This window comes from Lepus europaeus, chromosome 21 (genome assembly GCF_033115175.1).
Source record: "Lepus europaeus isolate LE1 chromosome 21, mLepTim1.pri, whole genome shotgun sequence".
Lineage (NCBI taxonomy): Eukaryota > Metazoa > Chordata > Mammalia > Lagomorpha > Leporidae > Lepus > Lepus europaeus.
Window position 1 is genome coordinate 10,245,229 of NC_084847.1, and position 17,883 is coordinate 10,263,111.

Below are 17,883 nucleotides of genomic sequence, written 5' to 3' on the forward strand. Positions count from 1 at the left end.
GCTGCTGCTTTCCTGATAAATGTAGAGACTACTGACCAGAGGGATTAACTTTGAAGTATCTGTCCATAGCCACACGCACTTGCCCCGAAACCGACGGTTTCACGCTGGTGGAATGTGAGTCACCACCTCCTCTCTTCCAGAAAGACAGGGAGACGTCACCTCTTCGAGGCAGGGGATCATTTCCGACCGGGAGGGCAGGCCCACATCCGCCGAACGTGCTGGAAATAACCTCTTCCACGTGACCGTGACCGCAGAGCAGGGACAGGCTGTCAGCCAGCCTGGGCTGTGGGGAGCAGCGCACCGGCTCTGCCGTGGAGAGAGGAGCCCGGGGCACACCCCAGCGGCGCTGCATGGAACCGGGATGCCACGCAGGGTGGCAGCTCTGCCATGGCTGTCCCGGCCTCCCTGCCCGGCACGGGGTGGCGGGCACCGGGCTGACCCTGTCTGGCATCTCACACAGCTTTCTAATTAAACCATTTTTCAGCTTGCCCGTAACCTTTTGGCCTTCTGGTCTCTGTGTGTGTGTTTTATCTGGGCTGACTGCCTTTTCTCTTCTCCTCTGCTCCTGTTGGTGGCTGTTTATGGCTTTGGAAGAGCCCAGGGCCGCCCGCCTTTCTCTTTCCCCTGCTGTTCCCTGTTACGGAATTACCTTGAATGAACCCCTCGCCTTGCCGACCCCCCCGTCCCCTTTGTGCATCGAGAATTTTGATTTGATCACAAGGATCGGTAGCGTATGGGGATGAGTGTTGGGCTCAGCGGTAGAGATACCACTTGGATGGCCGCACCCTTCTCGGAGCCTGGGTTCGAGTCCTGCTCCACGCTCTACAGGAATCTCGCCGTGTTGAGCTGTCCAGAAGCTCCCCAAACCCTGTCCTCTCGGGCTTTTCCAGAGGCGCTATGACGTCGGCAGCGTGGATGAATTCATTGGCGCTGAGGATCACCTTCACCTACGGCCTTGGCTGTTGTAGACATTCGGGGAGTGAACGAGCAGATGGGAGCTCTCTACCTGTCTCTGTCTCTACCTGCCTGCTTTCTGCCTCTCAAATAAAGCAATTTTTAAAAAAATCTTACGTCGGGGCTTCCGCCTACGGTGCTGGCATCCCACATGGGCACCCGTTTCAAGTCCCAGCTCCTCCACTTCCAATCCAGCGCCCTGCCAATGGTCTTGGAGATCAGTGGCAGATGGGTGGAGCCGGCATTTGGAGGGCACGCCCGGGAACCAGGAGACTGTGTCTCGCTTGCTACGCCAACTGTGGTGAGTGGCGTATGGGGGCGGGAACTGCACCTGGGGGCCGCTGTAGGCAAAGGAGGGCTAGGCAGGAAGGCAGCAGCCAGGGCTCGGAGAGGAGCCAAGGAAGGGGACTTGCTGAACAGTAGCAACGGGCGTCTGGGCCTTCAGCAGGAACCTGTGGGAGACAGAAGCAGGGCGGGCAGAGGGCAGCACTGGGCATGCGGCCGCAGGAGCACAGCACTGGGCTGAGTCGGAACCTGCATGCAGGGGTAGGCACTGGGATGATCCGTCCTGGGGGTCCCCCACGCACCAAGAGGAAGACTGGAGTCTGGTGATCGGCCTTGTGTTTGGGTGGAGGAGTTGGCCCCGCGGAGGTAGAGGAGTGTAAGAGAGGGCGAGCGGGTGAGCGCGAGCGAGCAGGAGTGGGTCACGGAGGGGCGGGTTGTGAAGACAGGTGGGGAAGCCAGCACGCGTCCAACCCTGCCCGTGTGCAGAGGGCCTCCCCTGTGCCCGGTGGCGCATGGCTCCTCTTACTGACTTCCTGGAACCGAGTGATGCGAAATGAGCAGGAGAGCTGGGATGCCGGCGTGAAGTTCTCAGAATGTAATTAACGTCCTTAAAAAATCATTACATCTGAGAAGTGCAGGAGGCTCCCGCCACCGGGAATTCAGAGGGTTCCGTTACTCTTTTTCCTTTTTAAACAAAGCATGTGGTGAACTTCATCCCTGCCCGTTACCATCTGCAGCTGCTGTTAGCCTGTGGGCACTGAACCCAGTTCCTCTACATGGGGACTGGTTTTATGACAATACCTGGTACCCCAGGGGGATGCGGAAGGCCTCAGTGGTTCAATCAGAATCTCTGATGCTTGGCAAAACGCATCCCAGAGAAGACGGTGAACTTGAGAGCCCTTAAAGGACCCGCGTGCAGCCCAGGCGGCCAGGACGGGGAGAAGCGGATCTGGGGTTGGCATCTTTGGAAAAGCCCATCATGCACTGGGGGGGTGTTGCACGTCTCGGCCCAGCTGGGGAGATGCTGACAGACTGTCTACCTGACATCAGAGAGCTTGTTTTCGTAACTGATCATTAGAGCAGCTCTGTGGGGAGCCGGTGCATGAAGATGCTCTGTGGGAAACTGCCCCATCCACACAAACAGGCCGGATGCGGAGCTGCGACTGGGAGGCCCGCAGCCCCCCGCGGATCAGACGTGACAGCGGCGTTTCTATCTTGTCAGCCCACTAGGTCGCAGAGGTAAGTGGAACTCCAGAAACCTTCAGAGCCAGGAGCTATGGACCCCGGTAGGTGAGCGAGGGTGGCCCGGAACCCCCTCTCCTGGGGATCTTCTGGGAAATACATGGCTTTACTAATGGATTTCTTCAGAGAAAAAAAAAAAACACTTCGATAAATTGAATAATTAAATGGATCAACGTGGCCCCACCTGTAAGGGGACACAAACCCTTAGGGTGGAAGCATTTGTTGTGCAGGAGAGCATGGTGACTTCCGTGTCTGAAAGAGGGAAGGGGGGGTCCTGGCTGTCCGCAGGGACCCCCGTTCAGCTCAGGGGTGCATCCCAGATGCCGGCAGGCCACGCTGAGGTGTGGTACTCGGAGGGGTCCTGGGTCTGAAACCACACTGCTAGGGTCTCAATCCCAACTCCGCCACTTATGAGCCCTGAGGGCAATGCCTTCACGGCTGTGCCTCAGTCCCCTGATCTGCACAATGGGACAATGCAGTGCTGCCCTCGGCAGGGCCGTCTGCAGCATTTGGGGACCTCACACGAGTGGGCTGATTAGAACAGAGCACTTCGTTTTATCCTGAGCCGAATCCTAGAGGCTAAACCGCTGCTCCGCCGTTCCTCGCACCTGCCTCCTCTCTCCCTTGGCTGCACCTATTCTCCCTGATTTTCTAATACGTTAATCTCGGAGGTCAGGGGCCACTCTGAGAGGCTCCAGACGGGAGGAAGGGGCCGGTGGGCCCTCGGGGCTGCACTGCTGGGCTGTGTGTGTGGGGGGGTCAGAGGGCAGTGGAGGAGAATCAAACACATTGTCCAGTGCTGACCAACAGCACAGTCAGCTACCGTACACACGTCCTGCATCCAGCGCAGTGCTAAGGGCATCAACCAATCAGCTTATTTGAACCCCCTTGAGAAGGTACTCTCTTATCTCCATATGACAGGTAAGCTGAGTCCCAGATACTACGGGCCCAAGGTCACAGTCATTCAGCAAGGGGCATGGCAGGCACCCAGTGGGTCAGCTCCACCCCGCTCTCTCCCTTCTTCCCTGTGTTTCCTTCTGTATCTTTCTAACACTCCATTTTATCTATCTGTTTTTAAAGGCTTATTTTATTTACTTGAAAGGCAAAGTGATAGAGAAAAAGAGGGAGGGAGGGGATTGGAGGGAGGGAAGGAGAGAGAGGGAGAGAGGGAGAGAGGTAGAGAGGGAGAGAGGGAGAGAGGGAGAGAGGGAGAGAGAGAGAGAGAGAGAGAGAGAGAGAGAGATTGATTTTCCATCTGCTGGTTCACTCCCCAAATGGTTGCAACAACCAGGTGTGGGCCAGGCTGAAGCCAGGAGCCAGGGTCTCCATGGAGGTCTCCCATGTGGACAGCAGGGGCCCAAGCACTTAGAGCTCCCTCTGCCGCCTTCCCAGGTGCATTAGGGAGCTGGATCAGAAGCGAAGCAGCTGGGACTTGAGCCAGCACTCGGATGTGGCATGCCGGTGTCACAGGTGGCCTAACCCACCGTGCCACAACGGCGGTCCCCATTTCCTGCATACTAAAGAGGCCACTTCAGTGCCTAGACACCCCGATTTCAGAAGCATTGCAATGTGAAAACACGTGCACTTCAGAACTGTGGACTCTGCCCTGGGTGGACATTCTGTGCACTGCGTTCTTGCACACGAACAACTCTTCTATAGTCATGAGCGTCTGCACTGTGGGGCCCAGATGACAGTGCCAGGGGAGGGGCTCTGGGGGAGTCAGGGGGCTTCCTAGAGGGGGCTGGAGCTGGGATCTGGAAGGTGCTGGTGCGCAGGGGGCTTTCTCACTCAGGGAGCATCACCAGGAAGGGCTGAAGGCAGGCAGGTGATGGGGAGGGGAGGGCAAGGGCTCCATGGGAGGGGCCCTGAGGCCCTGGGGGTTAGGACCAGGCTGCCGTTTCGAACCTTGCCAGCCTCACTTCCCGCCTCGCTGTCCATGCGCTGCATCTCCCTTGCACTGTGCCTCCTGGCCCGTGCACCTGCTGTTCCCCTCGATTGGAGCTCCCTTCTATTTGACCTCCTGGGCTCAGGCTCAGCCAAGGGCTCTTTCGGAAGCTTCCCTCCCTGTGTTCTCCAGCAGCTCTCTGTGAAGACCACGAAGCTGGCGTACCTGAGCCTGACTCTGAGTTTGGTGACAGGAGGAGGAGAGCAGTCAGGCTAGACAAGGGCGGGGAAGAGGCCCAACGTGGAGGCAGGGAGACTGAAGGTGGCTGCAGCAATGGTTTAGGTGTTCTGTGCGAGAGATGTGGCCCTGGAGAGAACACTTATTGAGCACCTCCCGTGTACCTGGCCCTGAGCTAACACTTGGCCGGCACTGATGCAAGATTCACTCACCTGCACCGAGGTCACTAACATCCTCCTCTTCCAGGGGACGGCGTGGCAGTCTGCACAGGTTACGGCGTTTGCCCAGTGCCAAGGACCAGCGAGCAGCCTGAAAGGGATGGGGGCCGGGGCCTCAGATGGGAGCACCTGCTGTCAGCTTCCGTGACAAGGCACTCGGGCACCTGGAATGGTGAGGGGCTGGCCATGCCGCCCTGGGGACACAGAAGCCTGGGTTCTGATTTGGGGACCATGAGCGGCGGAGCCGGCACCTGCCAAGACAGGGAGAAACCAAACAGAACGGGCTTTGGGAAGAGAGAGGAATGGCATTTTGGAAATGGCATGCCTTGTGTTTGAGCACTGGCATCTTGTCTTGGGTCAGGCCATAGCTGGGAGCCAGGAGCTACATCTGGGTCTCCCACATCGGTGACAGGCACCCAACTCCTTGAGCCATCATGCGCTGCCTCCCGGGGTGTGCACGGGCAGGATCACACGGGGGGCTGAGACTTGAACCCACCTGACTGGTAGGTGTCTGGGATGGATGCAAAATCGGAAGGAAGGATCGTTGAGCGCAATGCTTGCACAGGGAGTCAGGACACTTACACGAAGGGCCAGGTGGCAGCACACACAGCCGGCGGAAGCGGCTCCCGCCCTCGGGGCTCCCGATCTGGGCACTCACACAACACAGCGGCGAAAAGCCGGCTCCACAGTGAGCACGGTGCCTTCGTCTTCATGGCTTTTCAGACTGGCAACAGCTACTTGTGGCTGAAGGGAACCACGATCCAGCGTGGTAGTTTTTGATTTATTTATTTTTTTTAAAGAGCAAAGCCAGAGTCTCTCAAAGACCTCATGAGACCATCTGACGTCTCCAGGAAACGTCGAGGCCAGCATGGAAGCCCAGGGAGGGAGCTCTCCTTGGCAGGGTCACACGCCCCAGACACAGCCAGATGGGCCTCGGGGAGGAGGAGGCCCCCGCGTCTGCACCGATGGTGGCTGTGGCCTGACAAGACGGAGGCCGACGGCATGTCTGCCTGGACGGTCTCGGACGCCGCCCGGGGAAGCAGGCAGTGCCACCTCCGAGGTGACTTTGCAGTAGCAGCCACGTGTCCCTCTGGCCGCGGATGGACCTCAGCCCAGGTCTCCACCTCTCTCCGCGCCTCCGTCTCCCCAGCCCCTCCAGTCTCGGCCCCCGGAGGAAATGCCTCTGCTCACAGCCAGGGTCCCCTCCCCTCCACGTCCTGGGTCCATCGTCCTCTCCTTCTCCCACTCTGTCTCTCCCCGGCTCGCTCACGCCACCCACACTGGTCCCTGCTGAACTCGCTCTTCCCTCCCAGGTCCCTGGAGAACCCGCCCTGAGGGCTCCCATCAATCATTCCCTCCACCTTCTGTCCTGGCCGGGGGTGCTCTCAGCCCTCACCCTGTTATCTGTGACAAGCACCAGATGGTGTCCTCAGCATTTCTGGCCAAAGGGAGATACAGACAGAACCAGTGACTCCCAAGATAAAGGTTCCCCCTACAACTCCATCTTCCTGTCTTTGAACAGGGTTCTGTGAGGATGTGATTCCTGGAGACAGGCAGCCATCTTGTCAACCACACACACCTCACACAGGGGGCTGCTGGAAGATTCCAGAACATTCCAGAGCCATGCGTGCTGTGTACGAAGACCATCACCCATTGTAAAGTCACTTCTGACCCAGGGTCGTCACTGTCAGCTGGAAGCGTCCTGCGCTCCTGTCTCCTGGTGAGGACCTGAAGTGTGGCCAGGCTGGAAATTTCTGGAGAAGCCACGCTCACGGTAAAGGGAGAGAGCCCGGCTTCACAGCCACGTCTGAGGCCAGAGGCCCCGGGGCCCTGCAGCCAGCCACGCACCCGACGAGACGCCTCTCTGGCCATGGTCGGCCTTTTAGAAGGCACCATCCTCTCCCAGGCCGGATGAACGCCTGTTCATACGTGTAACTCTTGGAAAATAAATGGCTGTCCCTGTACATGACATACCTGTGAAGCAACTCCACAAGGGCCCAGCACCCATCACCCCAAGGCTCCTTTCTCGTCTACCCTATTCCTAGGCGACCACCAGCCGAATTAGTAAATGGGACTGGGAAGTTTTGAGATTCGTCCAGGTTATTGTATGGGTCAACACATCCTTTTCATGGCTGTGTAGTATTCCATCGTGTGACCAGGCAATAAAGCTGTTCATTCGGTTGTGTTTTTTTTTTTTTAATTTTTAAAATTTTATTTAAGGTCTACAAATTTCATATATTTTATACATACAGATTTAGGAACATAGTGATATTTCCCATTCGGTGTTGATAGGCACGTGGGTTGCTATGAACACCTATGTTCAAGGTGTACATGGACCTATGCGTAAGTTTTCCTGGGTAAACATCAGAGAGTGGAATTCCTGGGTCCTAGGGTGGCATCCACTTTTAAAGGAAACTTTTCCAGCCTGGCTGTACTACTTTGTGTCTCACCAGGGATGCGTGAGGGGCCCTGGGAAAGTCTGTAAGGGTGGAACTGAGAGGCAAGTTTATTTTGCTGCAAGAAAAATCTGAAATCCACACATTTGAGCGGTCTTGAAAAAATTCACAGAAATGTAATTATGAAAAACTATGCAAGAATTTCAGTTTTTTGCAACAAAATTAATGTTTTTATTTCATTTTTCCATGAATTATTTGAAATCGCATCAGATACGAGTCGAGATGCACCAAATTTAGCATTATTATTTTTTTAAAGATTTATTTATTTGAAAAGCAGAGATAGAGAGGGAGAGACCGAGAGAGAGGTCTTCCCTCTGCTGGTTCACTTTCCAAATGGCCACAATGGCCAGGGCTGGGCCAGACCGAAGCCAGGAGCTAGGAGCTTCCTCTGGGTCTCCCACGTGGGTGCAGGAGCCCAAGCACTTGAGCCATCCTCCACTGCTTTCCCAGGCCATAGCAGGGAGCTGGGTTGGAAGTGGAGCAGCCAGGACTTGGGCCGGTGGACACATGGGATGCTGGCTCTGTGAGGCAGTGGCTTATCCCACGTTTGACATCATTAATCTTTGTCATTTCAGCCACCCTGGTGAGAGATGGTACCTCATGGTTTTGATGCTTTAAGCTCCACAGTGGCTACGATGTTGAGCACTTTTTCAGGTACTTATTTGCCATTCACATTTGTGAAGTATGTATTCCAATGTCTTCCAACTTAAAAGTCAATTTTTAATTGAGATGCGACAGCTCTGATGGATTTTGGATGTGAATCTTTTATGATAAACCTGTCACCTGTGCACCACTCCAGCCCGGGGCTTGCCTTTTATTTTCTTAGTACCTCTGAAGAGCAGAGAGTTTATAAAGCCCAATGCAGTGGCAACTTTGTTTTATGGCTCGGACCTTCTGTGCGGGCTGAACCTCTGGATTTGAAAGTTTCGTCTTGCACCAAACGTGGGAAGTTGTTGGCTATAACTTCTCCAAATATTTTTTTCCCGCTCCATCCTTTCTTCTATTCTGGGACTCGTAGAACCTGAACACTACACCTTCCGACGCTGTACCGGTAGGTCCTGAAGCTTTGCTTAATTTTTCTTCTCCTCCATCTTTTGGTCTTTGTATTTCAGAGTGGCTAATAAAAAATAATCGTTTTCATTTTATTTGAAAGGCAGAGACAGACACAGTAAGTTCTTCCATTCGCTGGTTTACTCCCCAAATGGCCTGGAATTCCATCCTGGCCTCCCACACAGGCGGCAGCGGGCCTCTTCCCAGGAAGCTGGACGGGCAGTGGGGGTGGGACTAGAACTCAGGGACTCTTAGAGACGAGGGCGTCCCAAGCTGTGCTGAGGGCTGTGCCTGTGCCGGCCCCGCAGTGGGTAATTCCCGTCGCCGCCCCCATGTTCCCTCACGCACCATTTTCTCTGATCCCCATTCCGCTTGGCTCATCCAGGGCATTTTTAAATTTGATTTTTTTTTTTCAGTTCTGAAATTGACATGTGACTTCCTTGTATGTTCGTTGTTCCTTCCCGGAGCACTGGGACCACAGCGGGTTTACCGTCCGAGGGTGAGAATTCCCACAGCTGTGGCATGATGGGGTGGGGAACCAGGGCTGCGTTCTTCCCTCTGCAGGATGCCGAGTCTCTGACTTTCGCCGGTAATCTGAGCTCTGTTGCCTGCTCCGGGCACTGACTCTCGGTTCCGTTCAATTCTTGAAGCTTTGGCTGCCCCCCCTCTGCCGTTCTGCTCCCAGGTGCCATGGGGTCTGCCAGAGACTGGTGTGAAATTCTTATGAAAAACCAGAGTGTTCTAGGCCCAGCCTGGCTCCCCACCCTCCAGGGAACTGCTCTTCTTTGTTTCCTTAACAGATGGGGTTCTGAGAAAAACTCGATGCATCCCCCATGTGTCTCAGGTTTGCCCCGAGGGCGACACAGATGTGTGGTTGGGGGGCGGGGACAGGAACTTAACATTCATGCATTCGTGCCAATGCATCAGGAAGGAAAGTCTTCTATTTTACACACACGCACACGCACACACACACAGGAGCTCTCCAGTGGCATGAGACAATATCGCAGGAAGCAAGCCATCTATTAAAGAGGAAAACTCAGCACGACCTGTGAAGCACTCTCTCCCGTGTGTTGACCCTAGCCCCTAGCCGGTGAGCTCACCTGCAGCAGTGGTCCCTGGTGTCGATCACAAAGAGCTTCCACTAAAACTCGCTCCACATGCTGTGCCCAGGCCTTCTCCCGCCCCCTTCCCCTCTCTCGGCTCAACACAGCACTGCTGCTCCACTCTGCGCCTACACAGGGCCGGGCCGTGTACAGCTTGGGGACTGAGTGGTAAGAGTTCGAGTGAAGGCAGACGGGGTTTCTGCTGCGTTGCCCATAAGATATTCGAGGATGTCGACTCTCATACCAAACTGTATTACACAGTGACGTACGCTGCTATGCCCTAACAGGCTTATAAAGTAAATGGGCCTGGTGAGCACCAGGCACACCACGAGCCTCTGCCTGGTCCACCAGCAGTGATGAGCTCATCGTGCCGAAAATCAGAGGACAGGACAAAACGTGTTAGCGATGTAAAGTTCCCTAGATGGCCCCCGTTCTCCACGGACTTGGGAGAAACTCGACTGCGGATGTGAGATAAACTTACTATAGAAAGTGACATAAAGGAAGCTGTGATGTCCCGCCCCATCCGTAAGCTCGCCCTTCCCAGTCCTGACCGTCCAGACCTGTGTACCTCTTTCCCTTTTGTTTTTTTCCCCCCAATCAGAGCGATCAGGTGGCTGGGGGTCGGTAGGGGGCAGCATCAGGTGAGACTGCTCACCCCCAGAGAGTCATGGGAAAACACGGGGGCACGGGCTCCAGGGGTGGACCTTGGCCATGAGACTCCACCTTCCCCGAGCCCCACGGTAAACATGCCAACCACGGCGCTCCTCACCAGGAAGCCTCTTGTTTTTCACAGTGGAAGGCACATGCATTTTGTCTCAAATATTGTTTGCTTAAAGACGAAGGACTCGTTAGGTGATGATCCATCCGCTGAGCGCCACGCACTCGAACCACTCACCGGTGGGAGCCTGGCTGTTTAAAAACTGTTGGGGATTTCATAAGCTTTCCTCTTCTTAGCCAGCATCTTCTTGGAGGTGCCCTGAACCAGCTCTTTCACCCTCGAGGTTCTGGGAGGAGGGAGGGATGAGTAAAACACACTGTGCTTCCATCACATCCACTGGTTCCCACGGAGCAACTCGGCAGAGAGGGCGCCGGCGCCCACGTGTTCCTGAGCTGGGTGGTCCTGGCTCCCAAAGGGGGGGGGGGGCTGATTCCCCAAGCACGCCCCTCCTTGGTGTCTTCTACCCACACCCGACACCAAGAGACACAAACACAAAAGCAAGAATGTGGCAAGACCCTCAAGGAAGCCCATTTTAGCGCTGAACAGTCTTAATTTTCTTGTGCCGTGCACCGATGAGCTCTGGGGTGTCAAGATCTGCAGAGTCATTACCTCCAATGCTTTTGTTCCCTGTGAATTTACAGACCCCGGTCTCTCTCTGCTTAAGCTGTGCTGTGGCGAAGGATGCTTCCCAACACAGTCTCTGGGCGCAGTGGGCTTTGCAGGTCTCTGGTCCCCAGTTTTAACTCCGGTTTAGGGTGACTGAGCTGTTGCAGTAACACTGGTTTTTTTTTTTTGTTTTTTTTTTTTTTTCTGGGAGGATTTCAAGGACTGGAATCACTCGTCCACCAGGACAACCGCTGGAAAAGACCACGTGGACGGATTCACACTGCAGCCAGGAGCTGCTGGGCACGTGTGGCTGAGCCGACTACGCACAAACAATGCCGATTTTAACCTACCACCCTCTCTGGCAAGGGACGTGGCACTGGCTTGCGTCTCAAGGAACCCAGCGCCGGTTTCAGTAATGTGGCCGGAATCACGTGCTTGTGTCTCCAGGCATCTCTGCCTTGTGGCTCCTGAGAATCCTGCGTGCATTCTGACTTTTTCTGGAGGAGGCTCCCCCGAGGAGGAGGGGCACCGGCATCCCGCGAGGAGACCCGTCCGGGATGCTCCCCGGCACTGGCATGGGCACGCAAAGGGAGCTGCCCGTGCTGCCAGGGACTTCCTGGGTAGACTCGGCACCATGGTTCTGCTATCTTGGGTGGGATTTTTCTCACCAGGCCACTTGGTGTGCAGAGGTGACTTTTCTGGTCTCCAACAAGGCCCACTCCAGCTCTGTGTCTACTTCGTTCCGTCCCCGTGTCAGGGGTAATCTAAGTGCTGGGATGTGACAGGGAGGGCTGGCTCCTGGGCTCCTTGTTAAAGGAAGTGCTCCGGGCCCTGGCAGTGGGAGGCGCTGCTACTCCTGCTAAGGAGGGAAAGGGCACAACCTGTGTTTGGCCAGCATCTGGGAGTCGGGCGGTCTGACGTGCTCAGGGAATGATCGCGGGTCACCCGCAGGCATCGAGGTGGGCTTGGGGTGGCCAGGCAGACATGGATCGTGGGTGGCAAGCAAAGAACAGCAGAGTGGAGAAACACAGCATTAGGTAAATTTATTCAAACACCCAGGCAGAGACAGCCTGACAGCATTTTCCTAAAAAACACCTGCTCCTGGGTGTCCTCCCGGCTTCGCAGAGGGCGGGCGGTGCTGTTTCAGATGGGACTGAGGACCCAGCTCTCTGCTGATGCCACAGGACAGGAAAAGAAAAACCTGCCCAGGCTGCATTTAGATTCCAGGAAGGGGCTCGGGCACTGGTGTATCTGGCAAAACATGGAACCATGTTAGAGAGGCGCGCAACAGCTCACACGCGGCCGTCATTTCTTCTTCAACAGATCCATGAGCTCGTCTCCTATCCCCTTCTCACTCAGCTCGTCCAGACTGCGGTATTGGTGAACCACGCTCTCCGCGGTGACCACCACGACCCGGAGCCCGTGGGTGTCCCTGCCCAGCTGGCAGCCGATGGCCGATGACACCACCATGTCCAGGTTCCGGTAAGTGCCCCCAGCGTTCCTGTGGTAGTGGCCGGCGAACACGGCTGTGATGCCTGTGGGCAAGGGGAAAGACGTTAGGGGCCAGGGGTTTGCATCTGGGTTAACCTGGGGGTCTCCGTGTTTTGTTCTGTGAACAGGCATGGACTGCTGTGTTCAGCGGGTGATATTATCCTGTGTACAACCAAAAGAGGCGATGTGTGTGACATCTAGAATATTCTCAAAGATAACTCATATATTAGGAGTCTTTAGATGTTTGTAGAAAATGTGTATACAAAAACTTTTTGCACCAAAATAAACTTTTTTTTTTTAATTTGAGACACACACACACACACACACAGATTGAGCAAGCGAGACAGAGACAGCCAGTGAGTGTCCCTCTGCTGGTTCACTTCCCTCATGGATGCAATAGCCGGGGCCCAGGAAGCCCAGCGGGAGTCACGTGGCTAAAGAATTAGAAAACATTAGAACTCAGGAGATCTTGGTTATTTATTTGCTTTAATACCATTGTCCCCAGGGATTGGTGGGAATTCTTTCCCATCTAACTCGTGCACTCACTCCTGCACACTCTCCATCATCTCTGGGTGGCTCAGCAAACAGCTGCCACACTGCACTGTTTAGCCAATAATGACAAGAAACAAGTCTGTACGTGTTCAGTACGGATGCAATTAAAAATATGTTTGATCCACAGTTGACTGAGTACAAGCTGAAATGATGAGTTTATGAAATTTAAAAGAAATAAGTGCTCACAAAATTCCTTACGATTTAATAATGGCTTATACTTGAGAAGGGTAGATCCTGTGATATGGGAATTACAGTTCTGAAAAAAAAAAATGGAACTGTAGATAAGGGAAGACTACTGCATACGCATTTTAAAAAGATACATGGGCCAGCATGGTGGTGTGGTGGGATAACCCGCAGCCTAGGATGCCAGCATCCCATAGCTGAACACCAGTTCAAGTCGTGGCTGCTCCACTTCTGATCCAGCTCCCTGCTAAGGAGCCTGGGAAAGCAGTGGAAGATGGTCCAAGAAGTTGGGCCCCCGCCAACCATATGGGAGACATGGATGAAGCTCCTGGCTAGGAAGAAAGCAGACAGAAGCATCCAGGAACCCAGAAACGTTTCCCCAGTGTTACCAGGGGCTCCATACTCCCACTACAAGGCTTGGTTCTGGACAGAGGTGGTGCAGGCGTAACCAGAACCACTAGGCAGGGAGAAGTCACTCAGGAGACAGAGACTGAAGGCAGAAGAAAAACCAGAATTCACCCTTTTTCTAACTGCTGTCACAAATCCTGCTCTCCATGAAGACATCTCACACTAGGTAAGACAGTCCATAAGCTCTTGGGTCAGGACCAGGAATCCACTGCAGATAAAGCTAATCGGAGCAGTATTTAAAATAAGCAGGTGTATGGTGTCCAACAGTCCTGAGAGAGGACTAACGCCATGAAGAAGAAGACTTCACGGAAGAGAACAGGAGGACACTGGATGAGAACAGCAGGTGACGAACGTTTAGAAATGGCGGACACACAAGATACACTGTTAGGATTTAAAATAAAAACCATTTCAATACATGGGATGAGTCCTAGACTGAACCCTAATCAGTGAGGACACCAGGGAATGTAGATTTCAGGGAGCTGATGCTGTGGAGTAGTAGGTTAAGCAACTGCCTGTGACACCAGCATCCCATATCTGAGCTCCTGTTCGGGTCCCGGCTGCCCCAATTCCGATCCGGCTCCCTGCTAATGCACCTGGGAAAGCAGCAGCAGAAGTCTCAAGTGTTCGGGTCCCTGCCACCCACACAGGGAGACCTGGAGTTCCAAGCTCCTGGGTTTAGCCAGGCACAGCCCTGGCCATTGCAGCCATTTGCAGAGGTAACTGGCAGGTGGATGATCTCTTTCTGTCTTTCCCTCTCTCTTCTTGTAATTTGCCTTTCAAATTCATTAATTAAACAAAAAAAGAAAAACCACAGTGAAAGCCATTTCAAGCCCACTAGGATGGGTCTAGTAAGACAGGCGGGAAGTAGCAGGTGTTCACAGGGCTTTGGGGAATGAGGACCCTTGGGCAGGGCTGGCAGGACTGGTGCAGCTCTTTTGGAGAGCCCTTGGGAAGCCCACGGTTGTCACAGCCCACCCCTTCCTCTCCTATGTACTCCCGAAATCGTCAGAGAGTTCATGGAAAATGCCTGTCATGGGGATAAAGACTAACTATCCATGGATCTCAACATTCTTTGGCACCAAAAAGAAACTTATCTTTCAGTTCCATTTTCCATGAACTTTTGAGGTACCCTTGTATACTCAAGAGACAGGAAAGCGCACATGAATGTTTACAACAACACACAGCGTTCACCGTGGTCTAGAAGGTGGAAACGGCCCAAATGCCCATCAGTGGCTGGTGGATAAGCAAACTGTGGCCTGTCCACACCACGGCACAGTATCCAGCCATACCAAGGGATGCAGCACTGACGCCTACTACAGTGTGGACAAACCTGGAAACCACCATACACATGGAAGACACAGAAGGCCACAGAATGTAGGATTCCACTTACAGGAACTGTGCAGAATATGCCAATCTGCAGACAGGAAGTGGATCACCCACTGCCAGGGGCAGGGGGGAGTGGGATACAGAGGGAGAGGGAGCGAGCACTCATGGTTTCTTTGTAAAGATGAGAGAAAATGGTCTGCGGTTAGTGGTGATGGCCGCACAGCCTTGTGGATGTATTAAACCCATGGGGGCTTACACTTGAGAAGGGTAGATCCTGTGATATGGGAATTACAGTTCTGAAAAAAAAAAGGAACTGTAGATAAGGGAAGACTACTGCATACGCATTTTAAAAAGATACATGGGCCAGCATGGTGGTGTGGTGGGATAACCCGCAGCGTGGGATGCCAGCATCCCATAGCTGAACACCAGTTGAAGTCGTGGCTGCTCCACTTCTGATCCAGCTCCCTGCTAAGGAGCCTGGGAAAGCAGTGGAAGATGGCCCCAGAAGTTGGGCCCCCGCCAACCATGTGGGAGACATGGATGAAGCTCCTGGCTCCAGACTGGCCCAGGCCCAGCCATTGTGGCCACCTGGGGAATGAACCAGCAAATGGAAGCTCTTTCTCTGTCTCTCCCTCTCTGAGTAAGTCTCCTTTCAAATAAACAGATGAACATTTAACAGAGAGGCAGATCAGCACGTCCTGGCGTCGAGGGGTATTGTAGAATCTAAGAGGGAAGAGTGAGCTGCAGTGAAGTGCGTTGTGTGATGTGTGTTTGTAACACAAGGTGAGGCACCTGTAAAAGTGTGTGTGCCTGGGCATCACTGGGGACTTCCTGGGGGTGGGATCCGCAGGGTGTAAGTGTCCTCCCCCTTCGTGATTGATCACCTTTGTGCGATGTTTACAATGATCAAGACTCGACTGGATGATGGGAATCCAGCATCAAGGAGATGAGAACAGGTGGACAGAGGAGGGGTGAGAGGGGTGCAGGTGCCACCCCACCAGGGTTCCCGCAGTGGCTTCAGTGGCCCGAGGGCCTCGCTGCACAGGCAGAGCTGAAGCAGCTCCGGCTCGTGCACACTGGGGTGGGGCGTGGAGCCCACTGCCGCCTCCTTAGTGCTCCAGGGCCTCCCATCCTGTGGGATGCTGACGGGAGTGTGCGAGGGGACAGCTCTGGGCATCCTTGTCTTCTGTGCTAAACCACGCTGGTACGACTTTGCCTCTTTATGTCTCTGATTCCACACACCACTCCTGTGGAGGTGATCCCCCAGCCGCGGACCACTCCTGTGGAGGTGATCCCCCAGCCGCGGACCACTCCTGTGGAGGTGATCCCCCAGCCGCAGACTACTCTTGGGGAGGCGATCCCCCAGCCGCAGACCACCCCTGTGGAGGTGACGCCTGGCAATTTTGCAAGCAGCTCGCATTAGCTGTGTGCGCAGTGAAAACTCAATTTACAGTGTGTGCTGCAATCACTGGCATTCGCAGAGATGGGAGCCCTCACGGCGATGGCCTGGCTGACTGCGGGCCAGCACGCTCGGTGCCGTGTGGGTCCCACGGGAGGGCAGACACCTCCTACAACCCTCCATGTCCCCGCCTTCTTCCCCCAGGGCCTGTGGGATACAGCTAAGATTCTTAGGGTGGCCAAGACGCCTGAAGTGGACTTGTAATAAAGACTGCTAGGGGTTGGTGTTGTGGTGCGGCGGGTTAAGCTGTTGCGTGTGACACCAGCATCCTGTATGGAATCAAGTCCAGGATGCTCCACTTCCCATCCAGCTCTCTGCTAATGCGCCTGGGAAAAACAGAGGCCCAAGTGCTCGGGCCCCTGCACCCACAGGGGAAACCGGGGCAAAGCTCCTGGCTCCCGCCTGGCCTGGTCTTAGTAGTTGCAGCATTTGGGAAGTGAACCAGTGGATAGAAGATTTCTCTCTCTGTCTCTCCCTCTTTCTCTGTAACTCTGCCTTTCAAATAAACAAATATATATATATATATATATATATATATATATATATATATATATATTTAAGAGTCTGCCAGCAAGCAAAGCAGCTTGACATTTTGAGTCCTGGAGAAGACATCGTGCAAAGATCCTATAACAACTTGACCTTGACACAGAGATGGCTCAGCAGGAGCCGGGGGAATTCCAGGCTATTGGAGGGCAGGTGGTGGGGAGGGGGTTCCTGGTTGGCTGGGTTAAAACTGAGACACCAGGGCTGGGACGCTGAGTGGGAGATGTGGGAGCCACCTCTTGGAGGCCAAGATCCAGACGCAGAGTGGAGAAAGCCTGGCAAAGTAACTGGCAATGGAGTTTCTGCGTCCACTGCTAACACCCAGGAAGGCCCAGGAGTCTCAAACCCTGAACAGGTTCTCCTGGTCCTGCCCCAGGTCGGGGCAAACACTGAGGCCGCTGGGACGAGGATGCTCCTGCAGGACAGCGGCGGCGACACCTGCTCCCCAGAGCACCCGTCCCTCCCTTCTTCGCTGCAGTCCTCCCAGGGGACCCCTGTGCTGGGGCCTCACGTCATCCCCACTGCACAGGTGGGAAAACACAGGCTCAGAGAGGGTAAGCGGGTTACGCCGCCAGCTGTGACACCAGCAATCCCTTAAGGACACCGGTTTGAGTGCCTGCCTCTCCACTTCCATCCAGCTCCCTGCTACCACGCCTGGGAAACCAAAGATGGCCCAGGTACCCGGGTGACCCACAGAAGAGTTCCCAGCTCCAACTTCGGCCTCGCCCTAGCCCCAGCGGTTGAAGTCATTTGGGGAGCGAACTAGTGGATGGAAGATCTCTCCGTCTCTCTCTGTAACTCTTTCAAAAGAAAAAAAAACTTAAAAAAAAAAAAAACAAAAACGAAGAAGAAGAAGAAAGAAACCCACGTGAAGCCACAGAGCTGGAAAACAGAGCAGCCAGGACACAAGCCTAGCAGGGATGGCCGGGCCCATGTCTCCACCAGCCTTGCAGGCTCGGCTCAGCTGTTTTGGGTGTGCGGGGTGCCCCTGACCTCTGTGAACCGTGACAATGATGCCTACCTCCCGGGCAGCAGAGAGCTTCGGAGGGCGCCGGGGAGGCCTCCCCTCCACCGCTCCCAGAGGGCCTTCTCCAGGTCAGGGCCCACTGCTCACTCACAAGGTCCCAGATGCGTCACGGCATCGGCACTTTGCAAGGTACAGACTCC

The 17,883-nt window shown here is 54.5% G+C and overlaps 1 protein-coding gene across 1 annotated transcript in view; it reads right to left on the reverse strand.

Moving 5' to 3' along the window:
- Positions 1 to 7,049: 7,049 nt before the first annotated feature.
- CPPED1 (calcineurin like phosphoesterase domain containing 1) overlaps positions 7,050 to 17,883 on the reverse strand; it is a 108,821-nt gene continuing 97,987 nt past the window's right edge. Inside the window, exon 4 of the mRNA XM_062180183.1 lies at positions 7,050 to 12,289. Within this exon, the coding sequence (XP_062036167.1) occupies positions 12,060 to 12,289 (230 nt within the window). The 3' untranslated portion in view covers positions 7,050 to 12,059. The remainder of the gene's footprint in view (positions 12,290 to 17,883) is intronic.